General features: G+C 43.3%; 1 protein-coding gene across 4 annotated transcripts; it reads left to right on the top strand.

Annotated features, from left to right (window-relative positions):
• The first annotated feature begins 409 nt into the window (after positions 1 to 409).
• Positions 410 to 25,491, top strand: tbc1d16 (TBC1 domain family, member 16). 4 transcript variants are annotated; one of them, XM_037089658.1, is made up of 14 exons: positions 410 to 624; positions 1,031 to 1,174; positions 5,698 to 5,908; positions 7,117 to 7,279; positions 7,454 to 7,750; positions 13,993 to 14,187; positions 14,651 to 14,798; positions 14,884 to 15,048; positions 15,549 to 15,697; positions 17,974 to 18,108; positions 18,954 to 19,140; positions 20,249 to 20,428; positions 22,031 to 22,177; positions 22,786 to 25,491. In XM_037089658.1, exons 3-14 carry the CDS (start codon positions 5,728 to 5,730, stop codon positions 23,083 to 23,085), a joined length of 2,247 nt encoding a protein of 748 aa, XP_036945553.1. In that variant the 5' UTR covers positions 410 to 624; positions 1,031 to 1,174; positions 5,698 to 5,727; the 3' UTR covers positions 23,086 to 25,491. The 4 variants fall into 4 exon arrangements, with proteins under 4 accessions (XP_036945553.1, XP_036945552.1, XP_036945554.1 ...); XM_037089657.1 differs by lacking the exon at positions 1,031 to 1,174; XM_037089659.1 differs by lacking the exons at positions 410 to 624; positions 1,031 to 1,174 and adding an exon at positions 5,414 to 5,552.

Here is a 25,491-nt window from a genome sequence, read left to right as displayed (position 1 = left end):
AGCTGTGTGACGGGATGCTCTGACTCCAGCTCTGGTCCTGATGATGCGTTCAAGCGCTTGCCAGTGACCCTGAAACGTCACTTGTGATGAAAAGGGGTCATATCTTTAAGAGAGCGTGATCACTTTAATAGACGTAAAACGTGTTTGTTTATATATTTAATATATAAAATACATGCTGATGCTCCTCGTGTTTTCAATCTGAAATCTAAAATTCCCGGTGTGTGTGACAGAAAATACCTTCATATTCCGGAAGCAACGAAATTTGGGGGCTTGGTCTGATTGGTCAAGGTAGACGCACGCGACCGGGTAGTTACAGGAAGTATGCTTACAAATTAAAACGCTCTCACCACGTACTGCAAAGAGGGGCGATTTTATTTTGAAAAATAAAAAAACGGAAGTGTTTTTTTTATTTTTTTATTTTAGCTGTAGAGAGAGCAGCAGTCAAACGTGTGGTGTCACTGTCGGAAAACACAAGGATACAAACAAGACTACCGCTCGTAACAAGTGAGCCGAATCCGGGAGAAAAGGCGGTGAAGGGACGCCGGTACACGCTGCTCGGTCGCTCGGCTGCTCGCTGACATGGATGTCCGACATGGGCTGTAGACTTCTGCGGCGGGACTGAAGGTGAGCCGCTGTGGCCCCGTTTCTCCTTCTACAACACCGCTCCGCTATTCATTCATTTCTCTCCTCCTGGAACAGGTACATGCCAAAGACACGTTTTGTCCAGCCAGGACCTTAACATGTTTCACCCTCCTGCGGTGAAACAAAAGTTTAAAGTTGGCTGTGAAGGCGGACACCGCGGCTGCAAACTAAGCTAATGGTGTCGGCAGCTAAACTAAAATATTAATGCCGTGTGTGAGATGGTACAGATAGAGTCCCCTCCTCGGGCCGAGAAACACTCACACACACGCACACACACACACACACACACACACACAAGCACATGAGGATACGAGGACAGGCCTGTGTGTGAATACTGCTGCGGTGGCAAAAAGCCGTGTCCCATCCTTTCCCTCTCCGCTCCTGTCAGGCGGATGCTGCCTGTCAGACCGATGATGGGCTGATGGAGCCCCCGACATGACGGCCCGCCTCTGCCCTGCTACCACAGGCTGCCGTGTTACTACACAGAGGCACCTCCAGGACAGACGCACACCACCTGCAACCTTTTATTTTGGTAGGGTTGACCTACACCCTGCATCCTATAATCACTCTCACTATAATATACACTGACTGAGCTGCATCACAGGCAGTATATATCTTTCTGTGTGTAATCAGTGTTTTTTAATAGGTGCATGTAGTTTGCAGGAGGGGTTTATGGGTCATCCCTTAAATGTTCTGTGTCGATATGCAATTATGCATTGTTTTGGACCATTTTTTATATCCTTGTGCTGAACAAGTTTCAAAAAGCTAGAGCAGATGATGACATAAACAACTCCAGAAGCACTACATAGATTTATTTTCCGCTTTGATTGATAATCAACCTGACAGGTGATAATCTGAGCCGGACCGGTGTATCGTTATCGGACAGTGTTGGTGTATCATATTGTTGTCGACGTGAAAACTTTTACGATTGTAAGAAAACGGCGCCAAAAAACTTTGCTTCGGGTGATTTAGTTTTATTAGATTTTGAGGGAAGTTCACTGGTGTCATGATTTAGTGTCATGACACTGAACTTCATTATTGAACCGTAAAAATCTGTACGCTTTTGTGTTAGATGACCACATTTTAGCAATCACTGCAAAAAGTGTGTCTGATGTGTATCATTTTTCACTGCCTGACTCCACATTTGACATTGGCCCCAAAAACTGCATACCGGTCGGCCTCTACCCATAATTGCCAGCTTCTCCCGCTAAATACTGATAATTTAACTGATGATTTCACTTTTTTATATTGTTAAAAGAAGTTCTTAACCTGTAGCTGGCTCACACATGAGCGTGAGAAGGGGCTGGGATTTCAGTGAGCATGGACGGATGATTTAATGGTTCATAACTCTAATAAGATCTGCTGTGTTGAAACCAGGAGGCTTCTCCCTGCAGCAGCTTGCGAGCCGTGCTGTGGTCAGTGAAAGTGATTTGGCTTCATATTATTGGATACAATGTGTCTGATATGATATAAAGCTGATAATATGAATTTCCCAATATGGAGACGATGATTTATCCCCATATTATATATCCCACATCTCTAAACAACACACAAGCTTAAACGACTTAAACTAATAGATCTGGGAAAAATGGTTGAGTTAGTTTTGATGCTCTTCGTGTTGATTTAACATTTATTTGGCTTAGGTGGTGCCCTAAACGACTCGGTTGCTGCAACCAAGTCTTACAAGGGTAGGGAAACTCTAATAATGCAGTTTAATCCACCAGTTTATGTCGTAAATACTACCTTAATTCTCCATTCATTGTGGCATCTGTTAAAGAGGAGCTGATCCAACTCTTTGGTGACTTTTCACGCTTTAGTTTTAGCAGTTTTGACATGGATTACATGACTGCGTGAGGGGTTTTTGATACTTTTCTCTACCACATATGTAGAAGAAGTGGAGGATTGCCTACCTGAAGCAGGGTTATCGGGAGTTATTATAGAATGGCTGATATTCTTATTTTCACATGAACATCTACAAACATTAGCAGCACTGATCCCTTACATTTCATCATGAAATTCACAGTATGTTTCATCATTAAACAATAAACTTGTCAGCACTCCCTGGCAAGAAAAACCTAAATCATAACTACTTAAAGCATTTCTTGTAGCGTATCAGCTGAAATACGTGCTGATATTGATTTATCTGAGATAAATTCGCCTAATATTGGCAGATTTATCCGCCTAGAGAATATATCCGTCAGGCTCTTGTAAGTTTTCTGAGTGTAAAACAATTCAAGGCAAGAAGTGTAAACACATTTTGTTGGCACGACTTGCACAAGAGCAGAAGTATATAATCGTCTTTGCTTATGGAAATGATCAAATAAGCTCCAAGCCAGCTGGCTTTTACAGGAGTTATGTGTGTTTTACTAGGTTATTTGAACTTCCTGTTCGGGTGTACTTAAATTTAAGGGCACGCAGTGTATTACTTTATGACATGAAGCTCAATATAACATGTCCCTTGACAGAGGAGTAACTTTTACATGCTTTAATATGTATCTTCAAATGTAATAAAGCCTTTAAAGTCTACACACACTCCCACCGAGTCACTAAACACTAATGTTTCCTCCTAACTTTGCCAGCCTTTTGCAGGGTCCACAAAAACCTTGTTTTTCAGGCTTCTTTGTGGCCGTTCAGCTTTCAGCTGCCCCAGGCACGTCACTATACAGCACAGACGTAAAGGGGTGTTCAGTACTCGCTCCTCTATTCAAATGTCAGTGTGACAACTTAAGTCATTTAGCCCCGAGGTGAGAAGCTGAGACCCTGGAAGTTTGTGGCTTTCATACTCACAGCTAAATTTCCGTGGCGAATGTTTCGAGTTCTCATTGAATGTTTTCTCTATCTGGGAAGGAATCTGTTCTCTGCAGATCACACTGAGACCTGATGAGTTTATGGTTGTGATTTGATAAAGTGTCAGAGAGGGCGAGGTGTGAGTGTGAGCACACTGAGGCGTGGACAGAATAAAAGATGAACGCCCTCTAACAGCCGGCCTGAAGGAGCCTTATCAAGCGGACCCGACCTGAGTGTCCCTATAATCACACGCAGACCAAAATAACCAGTGGATGGGAGCACAGCAGCAGCAACATGCTATTGTTGTCGTGAGGCTGCTGGAAACAGCTGTCTGTCATGTGTAGGACAGCAGCCTGTCATTATGCACATCATGTTCAGACAGCGTGGTTTTCAGAGCGAGTGCCCTGCAGGAATGCAGAGTGTGGACGCGGCGTATTTACAAAAGTATTAGTCTAGTGTTGTCTGAAGCAGTTTGCATGCAAATAGCCCGGTGGCCTTTAATGTTAAGTAGTAGTCTAATGTTGCGGTCTGCAGATAGCAGAGGGGTTTGGTTACCTGACCACCAAATACTTCCTGTTTAAGATTATTATATGTTCTCAGATTGAATATGACAAGGCATTTTAATGGAGCTCTTATTTGTTTAGGTCATTAATCAAGTAGATCAATGACATCAATGACATTTGCCGGCCACAGTTTCTATTTCTTTTGGTTTGTGTAATTTTGAACTGAAGGTCTTTGGATTTTAGACTGTTACTCTTACAAAAGAAGAGATGAAAATGCCTCCTTGGTCTCTCAGACCTTGTGAAAGACAATTTTCACAGTTTTTTGACAATGAATAGAATAAACCAGGGCTGCCTACCATTCATATTATTATTTTATACATACTTCCAAAAACCTTTTGGAAGGCTACTACTTCTACCACTACTATCATCCGTGATATAAGTTATGTGACACTCATACTGTAAACTCACTGATGTTTTTTAAATGGACTGTACACACCCTCAGCATTTCAGCAACACCACTTGGACTAATCACATGAAGAACTTGACACTTGAATCAGCAGTAAAAGATATTGTCAGTTCAAGGTTTGTTATGGGTGTGATTACATTGGATGGTTATTATTTTTTTAATTAATGCTTTCTACATCAGTATGACAGGACATATTGAGTATATTTAAATGTTAGGGGGTAAGTCCCCCCCCCCATGTATATATTATTTACTACTGCCCTCGACTAAATGATAAAAGATTACTGACATCTGCAAGAAACAGCAGCCCCCCCTCCTTTTTTTTTTACAAGATGTGCTGCACAAAAATAAAACCACCCACTTTCTCAATTGTAAGCCAAATGATGGCCTAGGGTAAGGCTCTCCTCTGAGGTTGGCCTGGGTGTCGTGCCAGCAGACTTCCTGTCTGGGGCCCTGGCATCAGGAAGTGGGGTGCCTGCTTAATCAGGCAGAGGTAAACATGCCCTGCGAGGAAAAAGGAGGGAACATTCCTCAGATGGAGTGGGGGGGTACGTGTGGGCGTTCAGCCAGCAAGAAAACAAGGCGACGCACACAGGATCCACACGTACAGACGGCCGAGATAAAGGGAATGAATAAGTGAGATCCGTGCGAGGTGAGCAGAAAGAGTTTGACTTTTAGTGCTTTGAGCCGTAAGTAAGATTCCCCTTGAAAAAGAAGAAAGCCCTCCGAAACACAACGCACCGCAACATCAAACGAGCTGCTTTGCTTCTCACTTGATTTTGAAGTTTGTTTCATCACAGCAGACTCTCGCTCTGAAGCAGACAAGTGAAACTCTGCCGGTGTGACATGCTGATCCCAGTTCAGGCGACATCTGTTGGCTACCGATAAGTGCTCGGAATTTCACACGGATGTAGTGCAGTGTGTTTGCACGTTGCTCCTCGTGTGTACACACCGGTGTATGTGTGCGTGTGCTGTTTACAGAAGGTGGGACACGTTTCAGTGACACACACTCGCGCAGTATCCACGGATCCTGTGAGTGTGTTTGTGTTAGTGGGTGCAGGTCGGGACAAAGAAGAAGTGGCACAGCGAAATGCTGAACAAGTACAGAGGGATGAGGGTGCTCTGCAGTAAGGACACTGCAGTAAATACAGGCACAGGTATGACAGGAGGTGAAGTGTAGGTGAGGATATGTGCAGCCAAGCCTGGTCACACTGTCCTTTAAAATATGAACCTGTCATGTCACTTTCTCTTTTTCATACTCTCGTTCCATTTCTATCATGGTCTCCCTTTTTCTGCTCCCAGAATGGGCCCAGCGTCCCGGCGCCTGAGGAGATGTCTCTGGGTCGGCTCCTGCGGCGTGCCTCCTCCAAGGCCTCCGACCTCCTGACCTTTAACCCCGGGGCGGGGGGCACGTCGCTGCGCTCGGGCCTGGACGGCGAGATCATCTTCTCCAAGAATAATGTTTGTGTGCACCCGGCAGAGCCCCTGCCCGGCCTGGCAGAGCACCACCCAGGTAAGACTGGACCGGTGGAGGCAGTGTGTTACCAGCTGGATTTCTTTGTGGTGTGACATGTAGACATTTCTTTGAATATATAAATGCAGGATAACAAGTAGAGCTGCAACGATTAAACGACTAATCTGTTCACTGTCAACTATTATATTAATCTTCAAAAAAAAAGTCAGTTTTCTCCAATTACAGCTTCTTAAATGTGAATTTAATTTAAAATCTTACCGATTTTAAACTCTTCTATAACAGTAAACTGAATATCTCTCTGGGTTGTTGACAAAACGAGAGATTAAAGGTGCAGTATGTAGTTTTAGGGATGAAATTTTATTTGGAGGAGAAAGATCTTCATGGACTCTTTTTTTATGCCTAAACAAACTAAACAAATCAACTCTCTTTGTTTACATCACTGAATAATGAGCGAATTAATTTTCTGGAGACCTTATTTTCTTTTGAGAACAGCTTGTTCATTCAGTTATGGGAGAAAGATTAATATTTTGAGATGTTTTTCTTCTCCAAAACTACATAGTGCCTCTTCAAAGGGCGTTACCTTGGCTTTTAAGAGCTTTTCCACCATTTCCTGACATTTTACAGACCAAACAACTTCTCAGTTACTCAAGAAAAGAATCGACGGAAGAATCAAGAGTGAAAATAATCGTTAGTTGCAGCCCGAATAACACGCATGAAGAATACAAATATACAGAAGTCAAGTTTTATAAAAGCTAAGATTAAAAATGAGTCTAAACAGAGGGCACAGTTACAGCTGCTGGCCAGATGTTCTGCTGTCAGCATCATTCTTTTGCAACACTCTCACTTTGGCTACCGTCGAACTATAAAGATTCCTCCGTCTACTAAGACTGCTGCAGCACAGAGTAAAATCATTTAAACCTGCTTCATGCATGTGAAGATTGTGGCCTAGTGGGTTTTAAAAAATGTGGGCCTTAGTTGTCTTTTTGTGTTCAATAGCATTTCCTTAAATCTCTTATCTCCATGTTTGTCTGTGTGAGCCTTCTGCAAAGTCGTTACTCACCTGTTAGGTTTCCTTGTGTGTCGTCATTTCTTTGTGTCTTTATCTCCTCTCAGCTTGCATGTTTGCCTCAGGCTCTCAACTGTCTGCTGCTCGTAAAAAAAGCCTTGACGTTTCCTCTTACGATTACCTGATTTTCCCTCAACTGAATCACTCCTAACTGTACCGTGGTTACTGTTGCCCCCTGCAGGCTACCTGTGCGTGCACACGGAGAAGGATGAGAGCCTGGGCACCACTTTGATTCTGACCTGGGTGCCCAACTCGCGCATCCAGAGGCAAGATGAGGAGGCGTTGCGCTACATCACGCCGGAGAGCTCCCCTGTACGCAGGAACGCACGTCGCCGAGGCCGACGGTAGGGAGGTTCTTATATGAAATGTGTATCTAATCCACAGAAACATTTAGTGAAGTTATTTTCATGATACATGGGTTAAGAGCGCTCCTTGTTCCCAGTTACACTGACATTAAAACATTTCTGATAAAGTGTGCACCTCTATATCATCATTATACATCATTCTGTTCCCTGCAGGCCCCACTCCCGTCACCCAGCAGCCCAGGAGGAAGACGAGGATGAAGAGAGGAACATCACCAGCAGCACCTCCGCAGACAGCCACGGCCTGGTGGTCGAGGCAGGAGCTGATCCCTCCCCGCACCCGCAGCAGGTGGAGGAGGGCGACGAGGGCTCCTGTGAGCTGTCAGACGAAGTGAGTCGGGACAGCACCATGGGCTCGGACTCGGACACCTTCTCCTCCCCCTTCTGCTTGTCCCCCGTCAGCGAGGCCCTCTGTGAAAGCAGCGGCTCAGTCTTCCTGGACAGTGAAAGCAGGTCAGAGTAATTTTACACAGCACAGTTAAAACTGTATAATGTATTTTTCGGGAAGACATTTTAATTTTAAATCTTCACTCTTTTTGTTTTCATGACTGATTAAACAGAATAAACAAACTGACAACACAGTTTCACATGCTTTTACATTGTTTATATGTGGCGGACCCTGCCACCTTTCTAGCTTCAAACAGTGTTCTGGGGAGATTATTTTCGTCAACATCTCATTGATTCAGTTCTGGAAAAGAGTTCTATTATTACCTCATTAATATTGTGAATAATACAATTTTCGGTTTGAATTTCCTCTCGAAAACTACATAGTGCCCCTTTAAGTGTATTCTTTCTAAAAAACGGTCTCTTGTCCTCCGCACTCATAACTCCACCAGACTCCTAAACATTATGAAGACATTTGTGGAGATAGATCGACCCACAGATTTTGGTCATCTGTATATTCTCATGAAACTGTGTAAATAAGTAGATTGGGTTTTATGTTAAGCTTAGACACTTAGCCATAAAGAGAAATGTTGGGGGTTAAGGTGAATATTATATAACGGCTCCAACAGACAATCAAATAATTAATTGAATAATGAAATAATGAAATAATCTTTCTAGTCATTTTTCAAGCAAAAATGTCAAAACAATTTTTGTTGGTTTCATCTTCTTAGATGTGAGGATTTGCTGCTTTACCTTCAGTTATCATAGTAAACAAAGAATTTGGGGGTTTTATACTGTTTGTTGGAGCGTTTTTTGCAAGTCTTTGAAAACGATTCATAGAATAATCATGAAAATAATCTGCAAAATAATGGACACTGAAATTAATCATCAATTTCATCCGTAGTGGTGATTTATAAGATGCAGTATATAGAATGACTAGAGTATTTTTGTCAAACAGAATTAAGGGATCATTGAATACATTTATAAATCTGTGTGTGCTGTAAAATTAGACTGTGTGTTTTAAAGAGTGAGCAGGCTGTGTGTGTGTGTTATTTACACACTTCATTCCCTCAGTTATAATACAACTGAGCTCAAATTCTACAAAGACAAAGATTTCTCTTCTTTTTGTCACATAAGTCAATATTCACATCTGCCCTCCGCTGCACCATTAGCTGCAGAGCTAACGTTCAGCTGCTTCCAGACAGAAAATATCAGCAGCTTTCATCTGTTAAACTGTGATTGACAAGCTGTAATGGCCCATTGTAGCACACTAACCCAGATGGTTCTTTGTTACACTTTCAGTTACCCCAAACGACCACAAGGTGGAGCCAAAAAGAAGATAATTGATTGCATGAGGGGTGTTTTACACCAGGAGGCCACATGGTGGCTTACTGCACAACAACTGAAATGTTCCCTGGGAGGGACAGCAGGTAGATGACTTCAGTAGGAGGCATGAAACGTTATCAAGGTTCAAGATGGCTTCACTGACTTAAAGCAGCTCTTAATCTAAATGTTTTATGATATCACAGATGGCCCTAAATAAGTCCCCCAAATCCCACCAAAACCCCAGAACCTCGGCGCTTCCAGAGACAGTTCTCTAATCAAGCGAGCCATCTGGACAGAGATTGTGTTGCTGTTGAGACCTCACGGCCGTTTGACTTTATGATTCCCTCCGTGGTCGTTTCCTCACGCAGCTATTTTGGCCTGACATGTTGCCCAGAATGTGTGAGCCTGTGTCAGTGTGTGTCAAGGAGAGAGGGAGAGAGAGGGAGAGGGAAGGAGAGAGAAGGAGAGAGGGAGTCAGTGTGTGTTTAACCGCTCTCAGAGCCCGGCTTGCTGTAAGTGCAGTCAGTGTGTGACTTGGCAGCGTTCTCTGCTTCACAGCTTCTAACCTTTACTCTGTCCTCCTCTTCCTCTGCTGCTCTGTGCTCCGCTCGCTGTTTGTCTCTCTGGCACTCATATCGATCCTTTCGTTTTCCCTGTCATCCCTTCCTCTCTCTCTCTCTCTCTCTCTCTCTCTCTCTCTCTCTCTCTCTCTCTCCATTCCTCCCACTGTACTCTGCATCTTTGCTCCTCACTCATTCTCTCAGTTTTTTTCCCCCAATATTGTTTCATTCGTTGTTGCCCACCTCTCAAATATCTCGCCCACCTCCCCCCCAGTCTCCCCTCCCCTCCCTAAAAGTCTGTGTGAAGCCCTTTGATTCCCAGTGCTCCCGGGGTTGTTGTGCTGGGCTGAATGTCAGCTCTCCGGATTAGAGCGCTGAAGAGAGCCGAGCAGCAGCCAAAACCCTGGAACCCACTCAATCTCTCTTTCTCTCTCTCTTGCTTTAATTGACACTGTTAAGGGGCCAGGAACTGGAAACATGTCACTTGGAATCATTCAAAGAGAAAGCACGGCGTATGGGAGCGCGAGAGCGGATGAAAAGAGGCGGGGGGAGAAAGAGGAGAGCGGTGGGAGAGAAACACAGCAATCTCTGTCAAGCGTCTTAACAAGTTTCTCTCAAGTTTAACAGAAGTTTTATGAAACTGCTGTCGACTGTCAGTGTGTCTTCTTGACACTTTGCTTGCAGAAATTTAGCACGTGATTATATCTCAGATGAAGTGGTTTCCAGTGTTTTTGGCTCGTGAGGCCTTCAAATCCTTTATAATGTCCTCCTCAAGTCACTTATCACTGGTTATATACTGTTTTATTCCCTCCTGCATTTATATTTAATATTTAGAAGCCTAAGGAAGTAAATAAATAACTTTATATTGCAACAAAAATAAAGTTTTTTCTGCTTTACTATTTTGCTATAGTGCCAAACAATCACTGGACTCCCCTCGGAACTTTTTGAACTGAAAACACTGGTTCAAATATTTACATTGTAATCATCAGTGTTGTAAAAGGTATCCTAAAGTCACATTTGAGTAAAAGTAAAAGATTTAGTTTTTTAAAATGTTACTTTGATAAAAGCGAAAGCCACCCATACGAATAGCAGTTGAGTAAAACTCTTAAAGCATTTGATATTAAATGTATTTTAAATATCAAAGGTAAATTACTATCAAACTTCTACTAATTACTATCCTGCATGGGATCATCCAACTGATTATCAACCCGTCAGATTATCATAACCAGGATTTAGCATTTTTCTGATTATCGGAATCAATGCTTTTGTTTTTGTCTTGTGTCTGATTTGCAGTTAAAATAAATTCATTTTAAAAAGGCACAGCTTTGGCTTTGACACAGCCTGCAATCTGCAAAATAACAAGTAACAAAAGTTAACACATGTAGTGCAGTAGAAGTACATTTTTTCTAAGTATAAATAAAATGCAGATACCTCAGAACTGTACTTGAGTTAATGTACATGTCATCACCGGTTATTGTTGACCAGTGGTGGAGAGAGTCCTGAAAATCTGCACTCAAGTTTGAAGACAGTTACGTTACAAATTACACTATTGGTGTTAATATAATGCTTCGGTCAAAGTAGTGTTCTTCTCAAACACTACACAGAGCATGAGTTGCATATTAACTGTTGTTTTTTAATGTATCATCAGCATCTGTTCAATCAAAGAGGGTTTCTCAGTCTAAATGACTTCACACTCCTGCTCTGTTCTGCTCCGCGGTCACGTCTCCAGACCTGCTGCAGAGTTTCGTGTTTGTTGTCCGTGTGTCAGGTTTTCACTGGCCCGTTTTTCATCGGAGAGCCTTACTGGCTGCAAAAATGCAGATGAAAGGTTTAGATGGTAATTCCAATTGTACTCAGTACTTAATAATGATTTTTTAAAAGTAAACTTAGTAGGTCACATGTTATAATGCATGCTGGGGTACAAATTAAATTACAGACTTAAAAAAAGATACTTATCAGAGTACAAGAACCCCCCAAAAAGTAGTTACTTCCTCCACTGGTAACTGAAATGTAGTTAATTAAAAAAGACAATATTTGCCTCCCAAAATGTTGTTCATTTGAAGTATAAAGTAGCAGAAAATAAAAATACTGATAAATATCATAAATGTTTGTCTTTTCCTGTTTCTAAAGGCTGCATTGCAGTAAAGTGATGAAACTTACCAGACTGTTCTAATGATCGCCTTTTACCCCACACAGTCATTATATCCACCTTACTGATGATTATTTATCAAAAATCTCATTGTGTTAATGTTGTTGCAATATTGTTATCAAGGCATTTGGCCAAATATATCTTGATATTTGATTTTGTCGCTCAGTCTTTAGCCCTTTACAAACATTTAATTGTGTTTTTCTGTTGTTGTTTCTAACTCAATTCAATGAAAAAATAACCTGAAATGTCACTATGACCACAGATGTCTAAAATGAATCAACCCCCTTAATTAACTTTAACATTAAATTAATTAATCTGTTATCTCGCAATCTCTTTCAAGGGTCCTTCTACAGTCCTAAATGCTATTTTAGTTGTGGGATTATAAACATATCATGGATTCGACAAATGTTAGGTGTTTTTTGTTCTCCAGGCTCCAAAATGCACTGACCACTTGCACCGTTTTACCCTGAGCCCCTCCCTCATCTGTCTGCCCTTACACTCCTGGGGGATTAGCTGAAGGGCATGGGAGTCCCTGGAGGCCTGCACGTAGCCCTTGGTCCTGGTTCTCAGGGTGACCTGGCAGCACCTTCCCCCAGGGCAAAGCCTCATGTACGGGGGGGAGAGGTGTTTTGAAGGGGCCTCGGGGCAGTTTGATCTCACCCTGGGCCTGGTGGGATATGCCAGTTGCGGCAGCCTGACTCCATCAAAACAGCTTGTTTACATAATGTACTCTCTGTACGCTTTACGGCTTGGCTGCCGCCTGCAGTACAGTACATGTTGACACTGACGGATGCTGTTAATCAGCCGTTGGGTTTCCGCTTGGATGCAGCACAGCGGACGATGTGCGCCATAATGCCAAGAGTCATGTGGTTTTTCTCGCCACGTTTTCCATGGTTTATGCACTTTCATTTCCATGCGGAAAAATATGCAACCCCCCCCCCCTTTTTTTTTTGCACTTGTACTTTAAGCATGCAAAGATGGAGGACGTGTCTGCTGTAAATGGGCTCGTAGGCCTTGTTAACACCCAGAGCCTGACAGTCATTGGACTCGTGAAAAAGCGAGCACAGCGCAGTCTTACCGGAGCCCTCTGCGCCTCTCTCCCCGTCTCCTTGTGTTCCCCGGTCTGGTTTGTGGCATGATACATGAGACAGAGAGCAGTAAATCACTAGATAGCAGAGGAAACTGTGCAGCTTGGATTGATCAGCCTTGTTATTTTCCCATCTGCTAACGGGGGGGAATGATTAGCCAGACATGATTGATCCAGGGTGTAATAGATCAGGCTTGGCCTACCTCCCTTCTTCATTTCACTGTACCAACGCGCTGCTTGTCCTCGCCTGTAGAATATTTCTACCTAGATATTACATTTGTGAGGGAAAAGATGTGTCATTTTACACAAACAATTCACTCAGACCAGAGAGAGAAACTGTGAGTTTACATGTGTACTTTAGAGATTTAATACACAAAATGTTTGAACTGCTTTTGGTTTAAATTCTCTAAACAGAACACAATAAGAGCATTTATAGTCAGTAGTCAGAAAACAACTTGATTTAGACGTCTGCTTCTCAAATGTCAGCGGGTTTAACGCATTTATGTGTTGGCCTGTTTCTCAGCGTTAGCATGTCTCCAGACGTGTTAGAGAGTGCATTATGGTCATTAGCTATGGTCCATTCGCTGGTGTATGTGTGTGTGTGTGTGTGTGTGTGTGTGTGTGTGTGTGTGTGTGTGTGTGTGTGTGTATGTGTTTTCTGCACATATATGTGTAGTGTGTCTCCTCCCGCAGCAGAGGAACCCTCGGCTCAGGTTTCAGTGCCGGGAACAACATGCTGGCCATGGGGGAATGACAGGGGAAATTGGACGGCAGACAGTGTGATTTGTGTGTGTACAGATTTCCTTGTGTTTGTGTGTGTGTGTGTGTGTGTGTGTCCTCAGAAGCCTCCATGCATTCCTCCCATTCTGAGCCTTTTTGCTGAACCGTATTGAGACACAAAACAACAGGGCAGAGCTGAGCTGGGGGATAAGCCCACATGTCTGCACAGTTATCACTGGACTAAACACCACCGGCCACCGTCTACATGATGTTTATTATTAATGTTCCACACTGAAGACCGGCTCTGTGTCTGAACACGAGGCACAAGAAAAGGAGATTGTCCCTTTACTGTTGAATTTCATGGAACAAAAACATGACTCGGTTAGCTTTAGCACAATAAAAACTCAAATTAGATTCAAATTCACAGGAAATCTTTTGTGTGTTTTTTGTTTGTTTTTTTCTATACCAGGGAGCTGTGTGAGGAGTCCATGACCCACTCTGCGAGCTCTGCCTCCAGCCTGGACAGCCACGCCCCCTCTGAGAGCAGCAGCCAGTCACATGGCGCGCGGTGGGAGGAGCAGCAGAAGGTGCTGGCTCTGGAGCAGTTGTGCGGCGTCTTCAGGGTGGACCTGGGTCACATGAGGTCGCTGAGGCTCTTCTTCAGGTCAGCTGGGAGTCGTGAGGGGGGTCACACTGTCGCGCCACCGAGCCATGTCTCGTGCTGCGTGCTAGGTTTCAGGACATATTTCCGTTTGTTCCACGATAACTGGAAAATTAGTTGTAGATATGATCAGAAATATACAAAGGAGAAAAAGAGTTATGATAATAGATAATAGGTCAGTGAAAGAACATGCATTTCTGTTTTTTCACATGAGGACAGGAAACTCCAATATTTATATACAGATGTGAGAGCATCAGATTTCTTTACTATAAAGAACCTCAATGATGTCACTTGACCAAAATAATCCTTCATTTTATTACTTTAACCTTGGAAATTCTGATATTTCTCAGAATATAAACTGCCCCCCTAACCTACAATGGCCTAAGAAATGGTCTTTGAAATGTGTTTGGTAACAAGTTTAAAAAAAAAAAAAAGGTCTGTTATTCCGGTGTCTCGTCTGTTGCAGCGATGAGGCGTGCACCAGTGGCCAGCTGGTGATCGCCAGCAGAGAGAGCCAATACAAGATCCTCCACTTCCACCATGCTGGACTGGACAAGCTGGGTGAGGTTTTCCAACAGTGGAAGTGCTGCAGGGAGACTCAGCTTAAAGACCAGGTCGGGGTTACAGCCAAGAAATGCCAGTCTAGTTTTACAGAGAAACAAAGGAATTTTCTATTCTGATTTTCGCTCTTTCTTTAAGGTGTCAGTTGAGAAATCCTGCATGCAGTTTTCCATCCAGAGGCCCACCCTGCCGTCTGCTGAGACCCACCCGGAGGAGAAGCTTTATCGGCGGCTGGATGTCACCACCTGGCTGCGTCACCTCAATCACAGCGGGCAGGTGGAGGAGGAGTACAAACTACGTAAGGTATGTCTGTGTTCATGTTCACACTTCTTCAGTCTTCAGGTGCACACAAGTCTCTCCTGCTTCTGTCCATACAGTCAAACATTTTTTTTTATATTTTCCCTCTGAATCACACAAACTCAAAGTCATTTCGAAACTCATCCCCAGCGTGTTCAACTCTCAGTTTTAATCAGCACCCCGGTCTCTAAATAATGAGCGGGCTGGTTTTGGCCAATGTCCCCCCTCTGTGAGTCATTTAGGTTGTCTCGGTTTGACTCACTCGAGGGTTCGCCATCTTACCGAAATGACTCAGTGGCAGTTAGACTGTGACCAAGACATTTCCTCAGAATAGAGGAGCTCTGTTTTTGCTGGACATGCACATTATACAGTGTTTGTTTCTCTTCCAGGAGATTCAGTTGCACAGCATTTTGCAACACCGCGTGCACAGTTTGTTCCCCTTGGCCACAACAGCACCCCCTGTTTGACCTTTTGGCGTTCACTGTTGTTTGTTTGCTCGCCGCTAGGCCATCTTCTTCGGTGGCATTGACCCATCCATCCGTGGCGAGGTGTGGCCGTTCCTGCTGCACTACTACGGCTATGACTCCTCCTCTCAGGAGAGGGAGGCCTGGAGGCTGCAGAAACGTACCCACTACCACGACATCCAGCAGAGGAGGTGAGGAACAGAGAGAAAGAAATAAATGTGTGTTTGTAGAGAAGCATGGGGAGATTTGAGGCTGCTGCAAGGGGGAGGGGGCAGGGAAATCAATTAATCTAAAACAAATTCTGACAAAGACGCAGCAGTGTTGTTGACACTGAAAAACGGCAGATGAACTGTCACACGGCTGTACCATCGGCTGCCAAACGCTCCATCAGTCAAACGTTCAACCATATGTGAGTGTTTTCGTCGCAGCAGCTTGAGCAATCAATACCCACAATCAGGGAAGTGTGAAGGGGAGGTGCCGGGTGTGAAATAAAAAAAGTCTCTGGAGAAAAAACATGTCAGTGCTTATCAGATTATACTCTCATCTCAGAAGGAAAACACACGCACATTCTCACACACACAAGCACATCCCCGACTCTATTTGTCTTCACCTCACCACTGAAAAGGTCGAGTGTGCTCGTATTTTCACACGTTGCGCAGCTCAGTCCATAATGAATATGATATTTGGACAGGTTTCATCTGTACGACCTATTAACATTTTGAGTACATCAGAAGGTCTTCTGCAAGTCAGGTAATTAGAGCCCTTGTTCTGACTCTAATGTGGATTCCTTTAAAGACCATTTGACTTGAGCAGCCTCCAGGGCCACTAGTTGATCATTAGGAGAGAGGATACACGTCGGTGGTTTTGTGCCTCTTCTCCTCACCGCGTGTCCTTTCCTTAGCTGGGTTTTCTAAGTGGAGGAAATGCAGCTCAGACTAGTAAATGGATTACTGCAGATGTAGGTCGACAGGCAGAGTGAATGTTATGGATACTGTTATTGTGGACATCATGAATGGAAGTCTTTGTATCATCATGTTTCTTTAGTTGAATGCAGTCTTTAGTTATCATGTTTTTCAACAGTAAACAAGAACACAAAAAGCAGGTTGGGTAGGGTGAGTTTCCAGGTGACGCACAACACACTGCAGGCCTAACATAAGTAATCATCCTCTGGCTTAAAGAGGAAGTGCTTATATTTCATTTTTGCACTGGTGCCTGAAATTCAAAAGAGCTCTATTTATGCCTCAGAGTTCACTTCTTTTTAACTGTAACATATTTGTTCAGAAATACACCTTTGCAGATGTTAAGACCAGAGCTGCAACTGACCATTCATTTTACAATTGCTTATAATTTACAGTGTAAACACAGCATTGATGCACCGTGTGTATCTGCATATCATCAATATCGACCGATCTTCTCCTTGTTGACTGCTATCGACCACACAGGCTGATTTTTATTTGTTGCGTCACAACGATTTCCATGAGCTTCTGGCTCGTGACATCCCTGACATCATATTTTTTAAGGTTGTGAAGGTGTTGAAAAATTCTTCATCTGAAGGAGGTTTTTATTAGGAGTTGTTTCATAAATTTGTGCTCTCAGAGGCTAAATGAGTCAAAACTGTTTGTTTTTTTCCACCTGGCACAAAACGGGGAATGAATAACAAAAACAAGACACATTGGTATCAGCATCGGCTTCCAGCTGAATTGTTACTTTAAACATCAGTATCAGCACAGAAATTCACAAACAGCGCGTCACTTAAACGATGAGGTTTGGCCATTGTCCCTTCAATTGCCCAAACAGAAACAAAATGGAATAAAAGTAAACTATTATTGCAGTTGAGTGGCACTGTTATGTTTCCAGCTATATTTTTCCTTTACCATTCAAGCCTCAGGAATAAAAAGTGAAGAAAACATGCACTGAAATCTTCCTCAGGAGAGACAGAGAGGCGGCTCGGGAGGGTCCAACGACACAAACACTCGGCACTGAAACTAAACAGTTGCGCGGCGTTGCATCAGGTGTGCGCTCCTTATTCCTGGTGGGCCCACATGGAAAACAAACAGTGTTAATTAAATCCCCTCTGCTTGTTAGGACTTGAGTACATTAGTGCCATACACAGAGTACATTGCTAATACAGTGCCTGACATTCAGAGGGGTTTTATGGTTGTGGTATTATCCTCAATGGAACGCTTGCTGGTGAAAAAACCCCGCAGTCCACTGCTCGCCCACCCCCACATTTTTTAACTCATTTGAATCAAACCATTAGCGTTTTACACTGGAGTAACATTTGAGGTAAAGATTATTTGATGTGGCTTTATTTTCACATCCTAATTACCTTAATTTCCCCAGAGCTTGCGCAGTAGAACTTTCCAAAGTTATTTTGTCTTACTAATCAGTCACAACTTTGGAAACTAGTCCTCTTTAGCGCGGCCTACCTTTTTGAATTACAGCTGTTTTTTGTGTATTTTTTTAGGCTGTCCATGAGCCCGGAGGAGCACAGCGAGTTCTGGAGGAAGGTCCAGTTCACGGTGGACAAAGACGTGGTGAGGACAGACCGCAGCAACCACTTCTTCAGAGGAGAGAACAACCCCAATGTGGAGATCATGAGGTCAGACTATTTCTGTTCATTTCCTGCTCCTTTTTTCAGCCCCCCCCCCCCGATCTCTATCTCCGTCTCTTTCGCCCTCTCCGTCTGTCACCTTCTCTCCCATCCATCCTTATCATTCCCATTCCTCAGCCCGACGCTTGGGCGTACCTATTCATTTCATATTCTGAACCCTGGGGGAGCCGCAAATGAGTTTCATGCTTTATTGACTCTGACTAAGCCGTCTGAGCACTTTTGATGCATACTCAGAGCTAATGGCTTTCTAAACGAGGAGCAGGAGGATTTAAATAGCATATTAGTTTAGTGACTCTCATCGAGGCTCCTGGTGTTTGTGCAGGTATTATGTCTTATGCTGCGTCTGGGGCCAGGCTGATACCAGCGCTTATCTCGCGCCTCTTCAGGTATCTCACATCTATTGTACTGATATGTCACAGATAACCTTCCCTCTGTCATTCATGATCTTCTTCTCATTTTCATCTCTAATTTTACAGACACAAAGCCCCTGCAAAGTCTGCCTCCCCACATTATTTTTGTCCAGATGACATCCATTTTTTGCTTTTTAAATCCATACACAAAAGAAAAAGCCCTTAGCTCTCCATTTACCACAGGAGTTGTCATGTTTTCCTGGGCATTACCAGTAACGCTGAAACACATGTTGGATCACTCAGAGTGTTTGGGTGGGACCGCACAGTTCGGTGGTTTGGCTGAGCTCAAGGATCGTGAACATTTTTATGTTAGAGAATCCAAAAAAAAAAAAAAACCTAACGATTGTACTGTTTATGAGTCTCAGTTGTCAATTTGTATTAGATTTTACTGCACTGAAACGTCCGCGGCTGTTCTCTCCACAGGCGCATTCTGCTCAACTATGCAGTTTTTAATCCAGACATGGGCTACTGCCAGGGCATGTCTGACCTGGTGGCCCCGCTGCTCACCGAGATCCAGGATGAAAGCGACACCTTCTGGTGCTTTGTCGGCCTCATGGAGAACACCATCTTCATCAGCTCGCCACGCGATGAAGACATGGAGAGGCAGCTGGTAGGATGTTTCTATGTGGAGCAAAAATTGTCAGGTTATACTGGAATTATGCTTCCAAAGCAAATAAACATGGAGGCTCCCACAATGCTCCATCAGAAGTATTTGTTGGACGGTCGAATAGCTTCAGACTTGCCCTTCCTTCAGACCTTTCCATTAACAGATTATAAAAACTTCCAGAATAGAAGATGAACAATATGGCCTGTATTTAAATGAGATCGCATCAACATCTTGTTGCCTTTCAGATAAACAAGTAACTTAATAAGAAACTGTCAGATGTTCACACTCCTCCAAATCTACACATCACACAGCAAGATCACATAAGTGTATTGATTGTAGGTGTCACAATTACAATTCAAAAATCAAAAAGTTAGTCTAAATCAAGAGCAGTATTGACAGTTCTCCAAGTATGTTTATCAGTCCACCCGTGCAGGCTTGCTATGATCATCTGACTGGTAACTAAGATTTTGGGGTTGATTTTTGTTTTTGGTAAGAGGGTTTACTTGGGACAGATTTGTGAAACCACACTTTGTAACAAACTGAATTTTAATCTTTTGTTGTTTATTGTTGAATCCTGAAGGGTGGTATTTGTTGTTTTACTTATGAATTTTATTTTTTTAACTAAATGAATAAATAAAACCATTGGTCTGACAATGATTGTGACTTTTAAATCTTAACTGAAATAGTAGAGTGGATTTGGATTATTTTGACACCTTCTATAGTTGACTGATAGAACATCCTGTTCTAGTTTTCATTTTTTTTCAACAGTGGCCGTCTGAAAGAGCAAAGGAAAATAAATGACTACAAGTTAAAATCATCGATCTTCTTGTCATGGTCCATTTACATTATTAAATTCAAATTATATCACATGTATATAACAGATGTTACACCGTCACCAGGGAGAAATTTGTTTCAGTTTACTGCAATGCTTCGTTGCGGTTTCGTAAGAGTGACACTGCTTCCTAGTTAATGCTTAAAGGATAAAACATCTGTGTACGTTCAGTAACATGCAGCCTGGAGAGGTGTAATTCCAGCCAAAGAATATGAAAATATGTCTATGAAATGTTTGCATTGTTAAGACAGCGTGTACTCTCTCTGCCTCCGACTCCAGATGTACCTGCGGGAGCTGCTGCGTCTCATGCTGCCCCGCTTCCACCAGCACCTGACCAGACTGGGGGAGGACGGCCTCCAGCTGCTCTTCTGCCACCGCTGGATCCTGCTCTGCTTCAAGCGAGAGTTCCCCGACACCGAGGCTCTGCGCATGTGGGAGGCCTGCTGGGCGCACTATCAGGTCAGGGCAAAGTCCGAGCAGCCTCTTTTTTTTTTTTTTTTTTTTTTTTTTTGCATACACAAGTTTGTGCGAGCAATTTTGCATAAATGAACCCACAGAGGCGTTTGGCTGTTTCACTACAGCTCCACATTTCTGGATGAACCTCCAGCGGCTGTGTAGAAATGTGCTTACATTGTCTCCAATGAAGAGAGTCCATGTTATTCCTTCAAATCCTGTCACCACAGTCTATTGTAATCCTCCTAAAATCCCTTTTAAATGTCATATTACTTCTTGGTTGTGGAGAGGTTCAATGGTTCTACAGAGATTACTTAACATACATAAAATCCCACATTTCAACTGATATATTTCATCACTCGCTAGAAGCATTACATCTTTGCAAATGTGCTTTGCAGATACAGTGTATATATGAAGCAGGTGAACTCTAGTATCAATCGCCTGTCTGTCTTGTCTCAGGGTGCAGTAAACTTGTATCCGTGTCATGCCTAATGACACAGTGCTTAACACCACTTCTCGCTGAGGCAGAGTCAAAATAACTTTCTCTTCTTCACGCCATCTGTTCAGACTCCCTGCTACATGTTGTGATCTTCTGCCACAGGTGCTGATAGAGGAGATATCACACTGAAACCTCGGTTTAGACCGTTGAATGTCACATGGACCAGAAGCAACAATTTCTGATTGATATCTGATTTTTCTGTGAAAAGGCACCATGTGATATATTGTGTCACAACAGTTTGTTCTTCACTGCTCCTCTTGTCTTGAATATTTAGACTAACTGACATTCACAAAGTCTTACTCATCTAGGTTTTAAATATTTATTTAACCTTTCTTTGTCCTGCTCAGCCCCTTATTTACTTTTGTCTTTCAGCTTAAATTGTCAAACATTATAATAATTTGCATCGTCCTTGAACTGGCTTTCAGTTCAATTTGCATTTTCTGCATATCTATTCTTCGACTCTCTTTGATCTGTAGTAACCTTCAAGTTGTTCCCTGCAGCAAAGGGCTTGTCTAAATACATGTGAGACCATGTTGTCAGTGGATTTTGGATTAAAATGTCTGATAATCTGCAGATATTCATTCCGCTGATCCTTCAAATCCTTGGAAGTGTGTGAATTTCAGGGGAATATAAAGGCTTTTAAAGTCTGTGAAAAATATGGATAAGTAGACATAGATCATTAAAAAGCAGTTTAATTTCTAAATGTGGAAACTGAAGTTGTTCACGCATTCACACCTCACTTAATTATCTGTTAGCTTCTGTAAATCCAGCTAGTTCTCAGCAAAGTTGTTCTGGGTTTTGTAACAGAAATGATCCTTAATCTGTATCTCAGATTTTAGGGGAAATTGAGCTTGGAAAGTCCCTAAAATTCTAGAAGTCTAAAAAGTTTAAAACACAGAACGGCTCCACACAGCTCATCCTCAAAAAATGTTTTGTGAACTATACACTTTCACCCAACTTTCCACTGGCAGGATGTCGAGTAGGTGATGACTGAATTTTTATTGTCGGGTGAACTGTTCCTTTTAAGAAGGCCTGTGAACGCTGGATATTCCTGCGTTTGTCCTCCACTGTCGCCCCCCTCACCGAACCCTTGATCCCTCTCTCCACAGACGGACTACTTCCACCTGTTCCTGTGCGTGGCCATCATTGTTCTGTACGGGGAGGATGTGACGGAGCAGCAGCTCGCCACCGACCAAATGTTGCTCCACTTCAGCAACCTCTCCATGCACATGAATGGAGAGCTGGTGCTACGCAAGGTATCGCGGGGAACTGCTCGGGGGTTTTCTTGCTTTTTATGACGTGTAGTGACATTTAACGATCCTGTTTAAGTTGCCACGTATAGTTAGTCAAGGTACACAGGTATCCGTCATCTGAATAGTCAATGATATGTGAGCGCAGACTGCCGCATTTCATCAAAGTCAGAGTGTTTGGGTCGGATCAGCCCTGCTCAGTGCTGCAGCAAAGCAGCTCTGATATACTGTAACCTGCCCACAGAGGCCTTGAGGTGCTAAATGGGATGCTGCCGTGCCATGCCGAGGATTTATGATCTGCATCCTTGCTACTGAGTCTGTGTCCTCATGTTTATGGATGCTGTGTTAGTGCTGCTGCAACCACCGGCAGTGAATTCACTTTAGCATGCAGCTGGTGTAACTCCTTTTGTTGTTTGGTCGAGATTTTGCATCCAGGGCGGGCACGCCGGCTTTTTAGCTCTAGGTAACGCGGCGCGGAGCTGACCTTGACATTGTTTTGTTTTGTTTGAATCCGGAGTCCGGGCTATTGATTTATTTTAATGGCTCATTCCACTGTGTTTGATATCTGCTACATATTTGAGTTTATCTTGCCACTTTTCGTCCTGTTCCTCCAGGCTCGCAGCCTCCTCTACCAGTTCCGCCTCCTACCCAGAATCCCGTGCAGCCTACACGACCTCTGTAAACTGTGCGGCCCCGGGATGTGGGACAGCCGCTACATCCCCACTGTGGAGTGTTCCGGTGAACACCCGGATTCGCAGAGCTGCCCCTATGGAGGCACGTCCACTCCGCAGCCCTCCTCACCCTCCCCGTCGTCCACGCCCTCACCCTCACCAAACACCACCACCACGCCTCCACCTCTGGGCAAAAAAGGCTCCAAAACGCGGGATATTTTCACCTTCCGGAAACAGTCCTGAGGCGGAGGCGCTGGGGAGCTTTGCTGGTCTTGGCTCGTGTTAGCACAGCAAATATTTGGATCCATCTGCTGGATTCCTGAATTGTTTGCTGCCCCCCCCCCACAGCTTCTAGTTTCACTTTTACTGAGGACGTTTGTCACTCGATCCTTTCATGTGGTGCGATGTGGAGCACTGCCTTACCAGAATGTTATTTACAACGTTTGGCATCACGTGACTCTGCGATGAGGACGGTTTTGATCCTGCACGAGCCAGAACACAAGGGGCTGCTTTCCTCTTAGAGCAGAACGGACAATCACCAGGCGCCGCGTCGGTCTGGAGCTACTTCAGGTTCAAGTCTGCTGCTGGCTTGGCATACTTCCACAAGCTTTGTGGGCAGGGGTCACATCAGGGTCTGAGGCAACCAGCCTGAGTTCTTGCAGACTCTGACCTGCGGGTCAAACGAAACTGGAGATTCATTCACAGGACTTGAACTTGAACTTGGAAAAAAAAAACTGTTCCTGTGTTCTCACAATGGAATATTTGTGTGAATATCAAATTACATGTGCATATCTGAAGTCTGAGCAGGACATTTTTAACATTAAAACCCAAACCCTCTGTGTTAACAAAGACAAATAGGATTATAACAAATTACTGGTACTTTAAAGTTTTCATTCCATTTCATTTCAAACAAGTGAATGTTTGCGTTTATATCAGCAAAGTTACAAATATTTAGCAATATTATATCCTTGCATGAGCGATTCTTGACATAAGAGAGGGCACGACGTGTTTGTTGGAAAAACACTGGAGCCCAAAACAGAGCTGAGAATGTGTTTATATGACAAACAGATCATGACAGGGCTCCGCATATTTCCTCATCAGATAGTGGCCAGGAACATTCTCATAATTTCTGTCCCCTTAAAATTGTGTTTCCCAGCAGGCAGGAGGAGGCTAGGCGCGTGTTTCCTCCTGATAAAGTTGGACGCAGATGTTCATTTTTTTCTTTTTACCTGTCGAGCTCAATCATCTACACGTTGCCATTGTGAGACATGAGCTTCCCGTCTGAGGTGTTGGATAGTTATGACAGCGCTGTCTTCCAAAGAAAGCATCGATCGTGTGATTAATCCCGAAAGAGAAACTGATGGATTTACTTGAAGTATTTTTGTCTTCTGTGTCGAATCGTGTTTGGACAGGTTTGTGAGAAATCGCCAGCACGGTGTTTCTTGGTTTTGTTTGTTCCCTCTCCACTTTCACCTTACAATGAATGACACTATCAACACTAAGAATCAGTCCACATGAATGTATCAGGTTTTTTGTGTGTGTGTGTGTGTGGTTTTGTGTATAAACTTGAGTGACCTCTGAACATCTGGTAATGAGCTGGAGAGCAGCCGTAGAAGCCACCACCCCCCCAACCACCTCCCGCCCTCCCCCTGACCAGTCTCTTTAATTATAGCAGTCATCATGAGGGAGAACCTGGGAGAGAAAAGAAAAAAAGAATGAAAAAAGCTGTTCTGGGACTCTCTGAAAAAAAAAAAAAAAAAAAAAAAAAAAGGAGACGCGAGATGAGATGAAGAGGGACGATTTAGGCTTCATGTAGTGATCTTGCTTCTGTGATTTGCAAGTCCCAGATGTAAAAGAGGGTCTCCACTCGGAGGGTTTCTTCCCTGAGAGCTTTGTGAGTGACACTCCCGGGGGGGGGTGAAAACATCTTCAAATCGCTGTTAAAATGTAACATTAAGACCTTCAATCAGCCTTTCCTTCTCTCTCTCTCTCTTTCTCTCTCTGTCTCTCTCTCTCACTCAGCAAGCAGTCTCTGCAAATGACATTCATAACCGCTCCTTCTCTCTGTTAGTTATCATGTGCAGCTGCTCGCTGGAAATGCCCGCAGAGTTTTTAAGATTGGGGGCGGCTGCGGGGGAAATGAGCAAAGTCTGGAGACGCACGTCGGGAAAGTAATAGAAGTGTGTGTTGCGTGTGTGTGTGTGTGCCTGGATAAACTCATGAATTTTATTAAAATCCTCATTGTTGAATCACATTGTCTGCACAGGCACTGTAAGTCACAAGCCTAATTAACGACTGCTCCTATTTAAAGGGGTTTCGATCGGTCGTCACTGAATGTACAATGTTGCTGTTGAGCTCCATGATATGCTGATGTTTTAATGTACACATCTCAGATGATATGTAAAAAAAAGAGCCTATTCTTGGTATTAATAAAAGAAAAAAACACAGTCATACTTTGAAGAAACATCTCAAGAAAATGGTTTACTGAACACCAACATGTACCAAGCGTACACTTTATAAAAATGCCTTTCTGACAACAAATGACTTGTGATTGTGATCTGATACCAAGTAAAAAAAAAAAAAAAAACAGTGCTGGGATTTACAAAACCACCTTTTCATCATTAAACACTGCTCAAGTTATAGAAGAAA

The sequence above is a fragment of the Acanthopagrus latus genome, chromosome 23, assembly GCF_904848185.1.
Source record: "Acanthopagrus latus isolate v.2019 chromosome 23, fAcaLat1.1, whole genome shotgun sequence".
Taxonomy (NCBI): domain Eukaryota; kingdom Metazoa; phylum Chordata; class Actinopteri; order Spariformes; family Sparidae; genus Acanthopagrus; species Acanthopagrus latus.
Note: the sequence above shows the minus strand (reverse complement) of the source record. Positions and strands in the feature narration are given on the sequence as shown.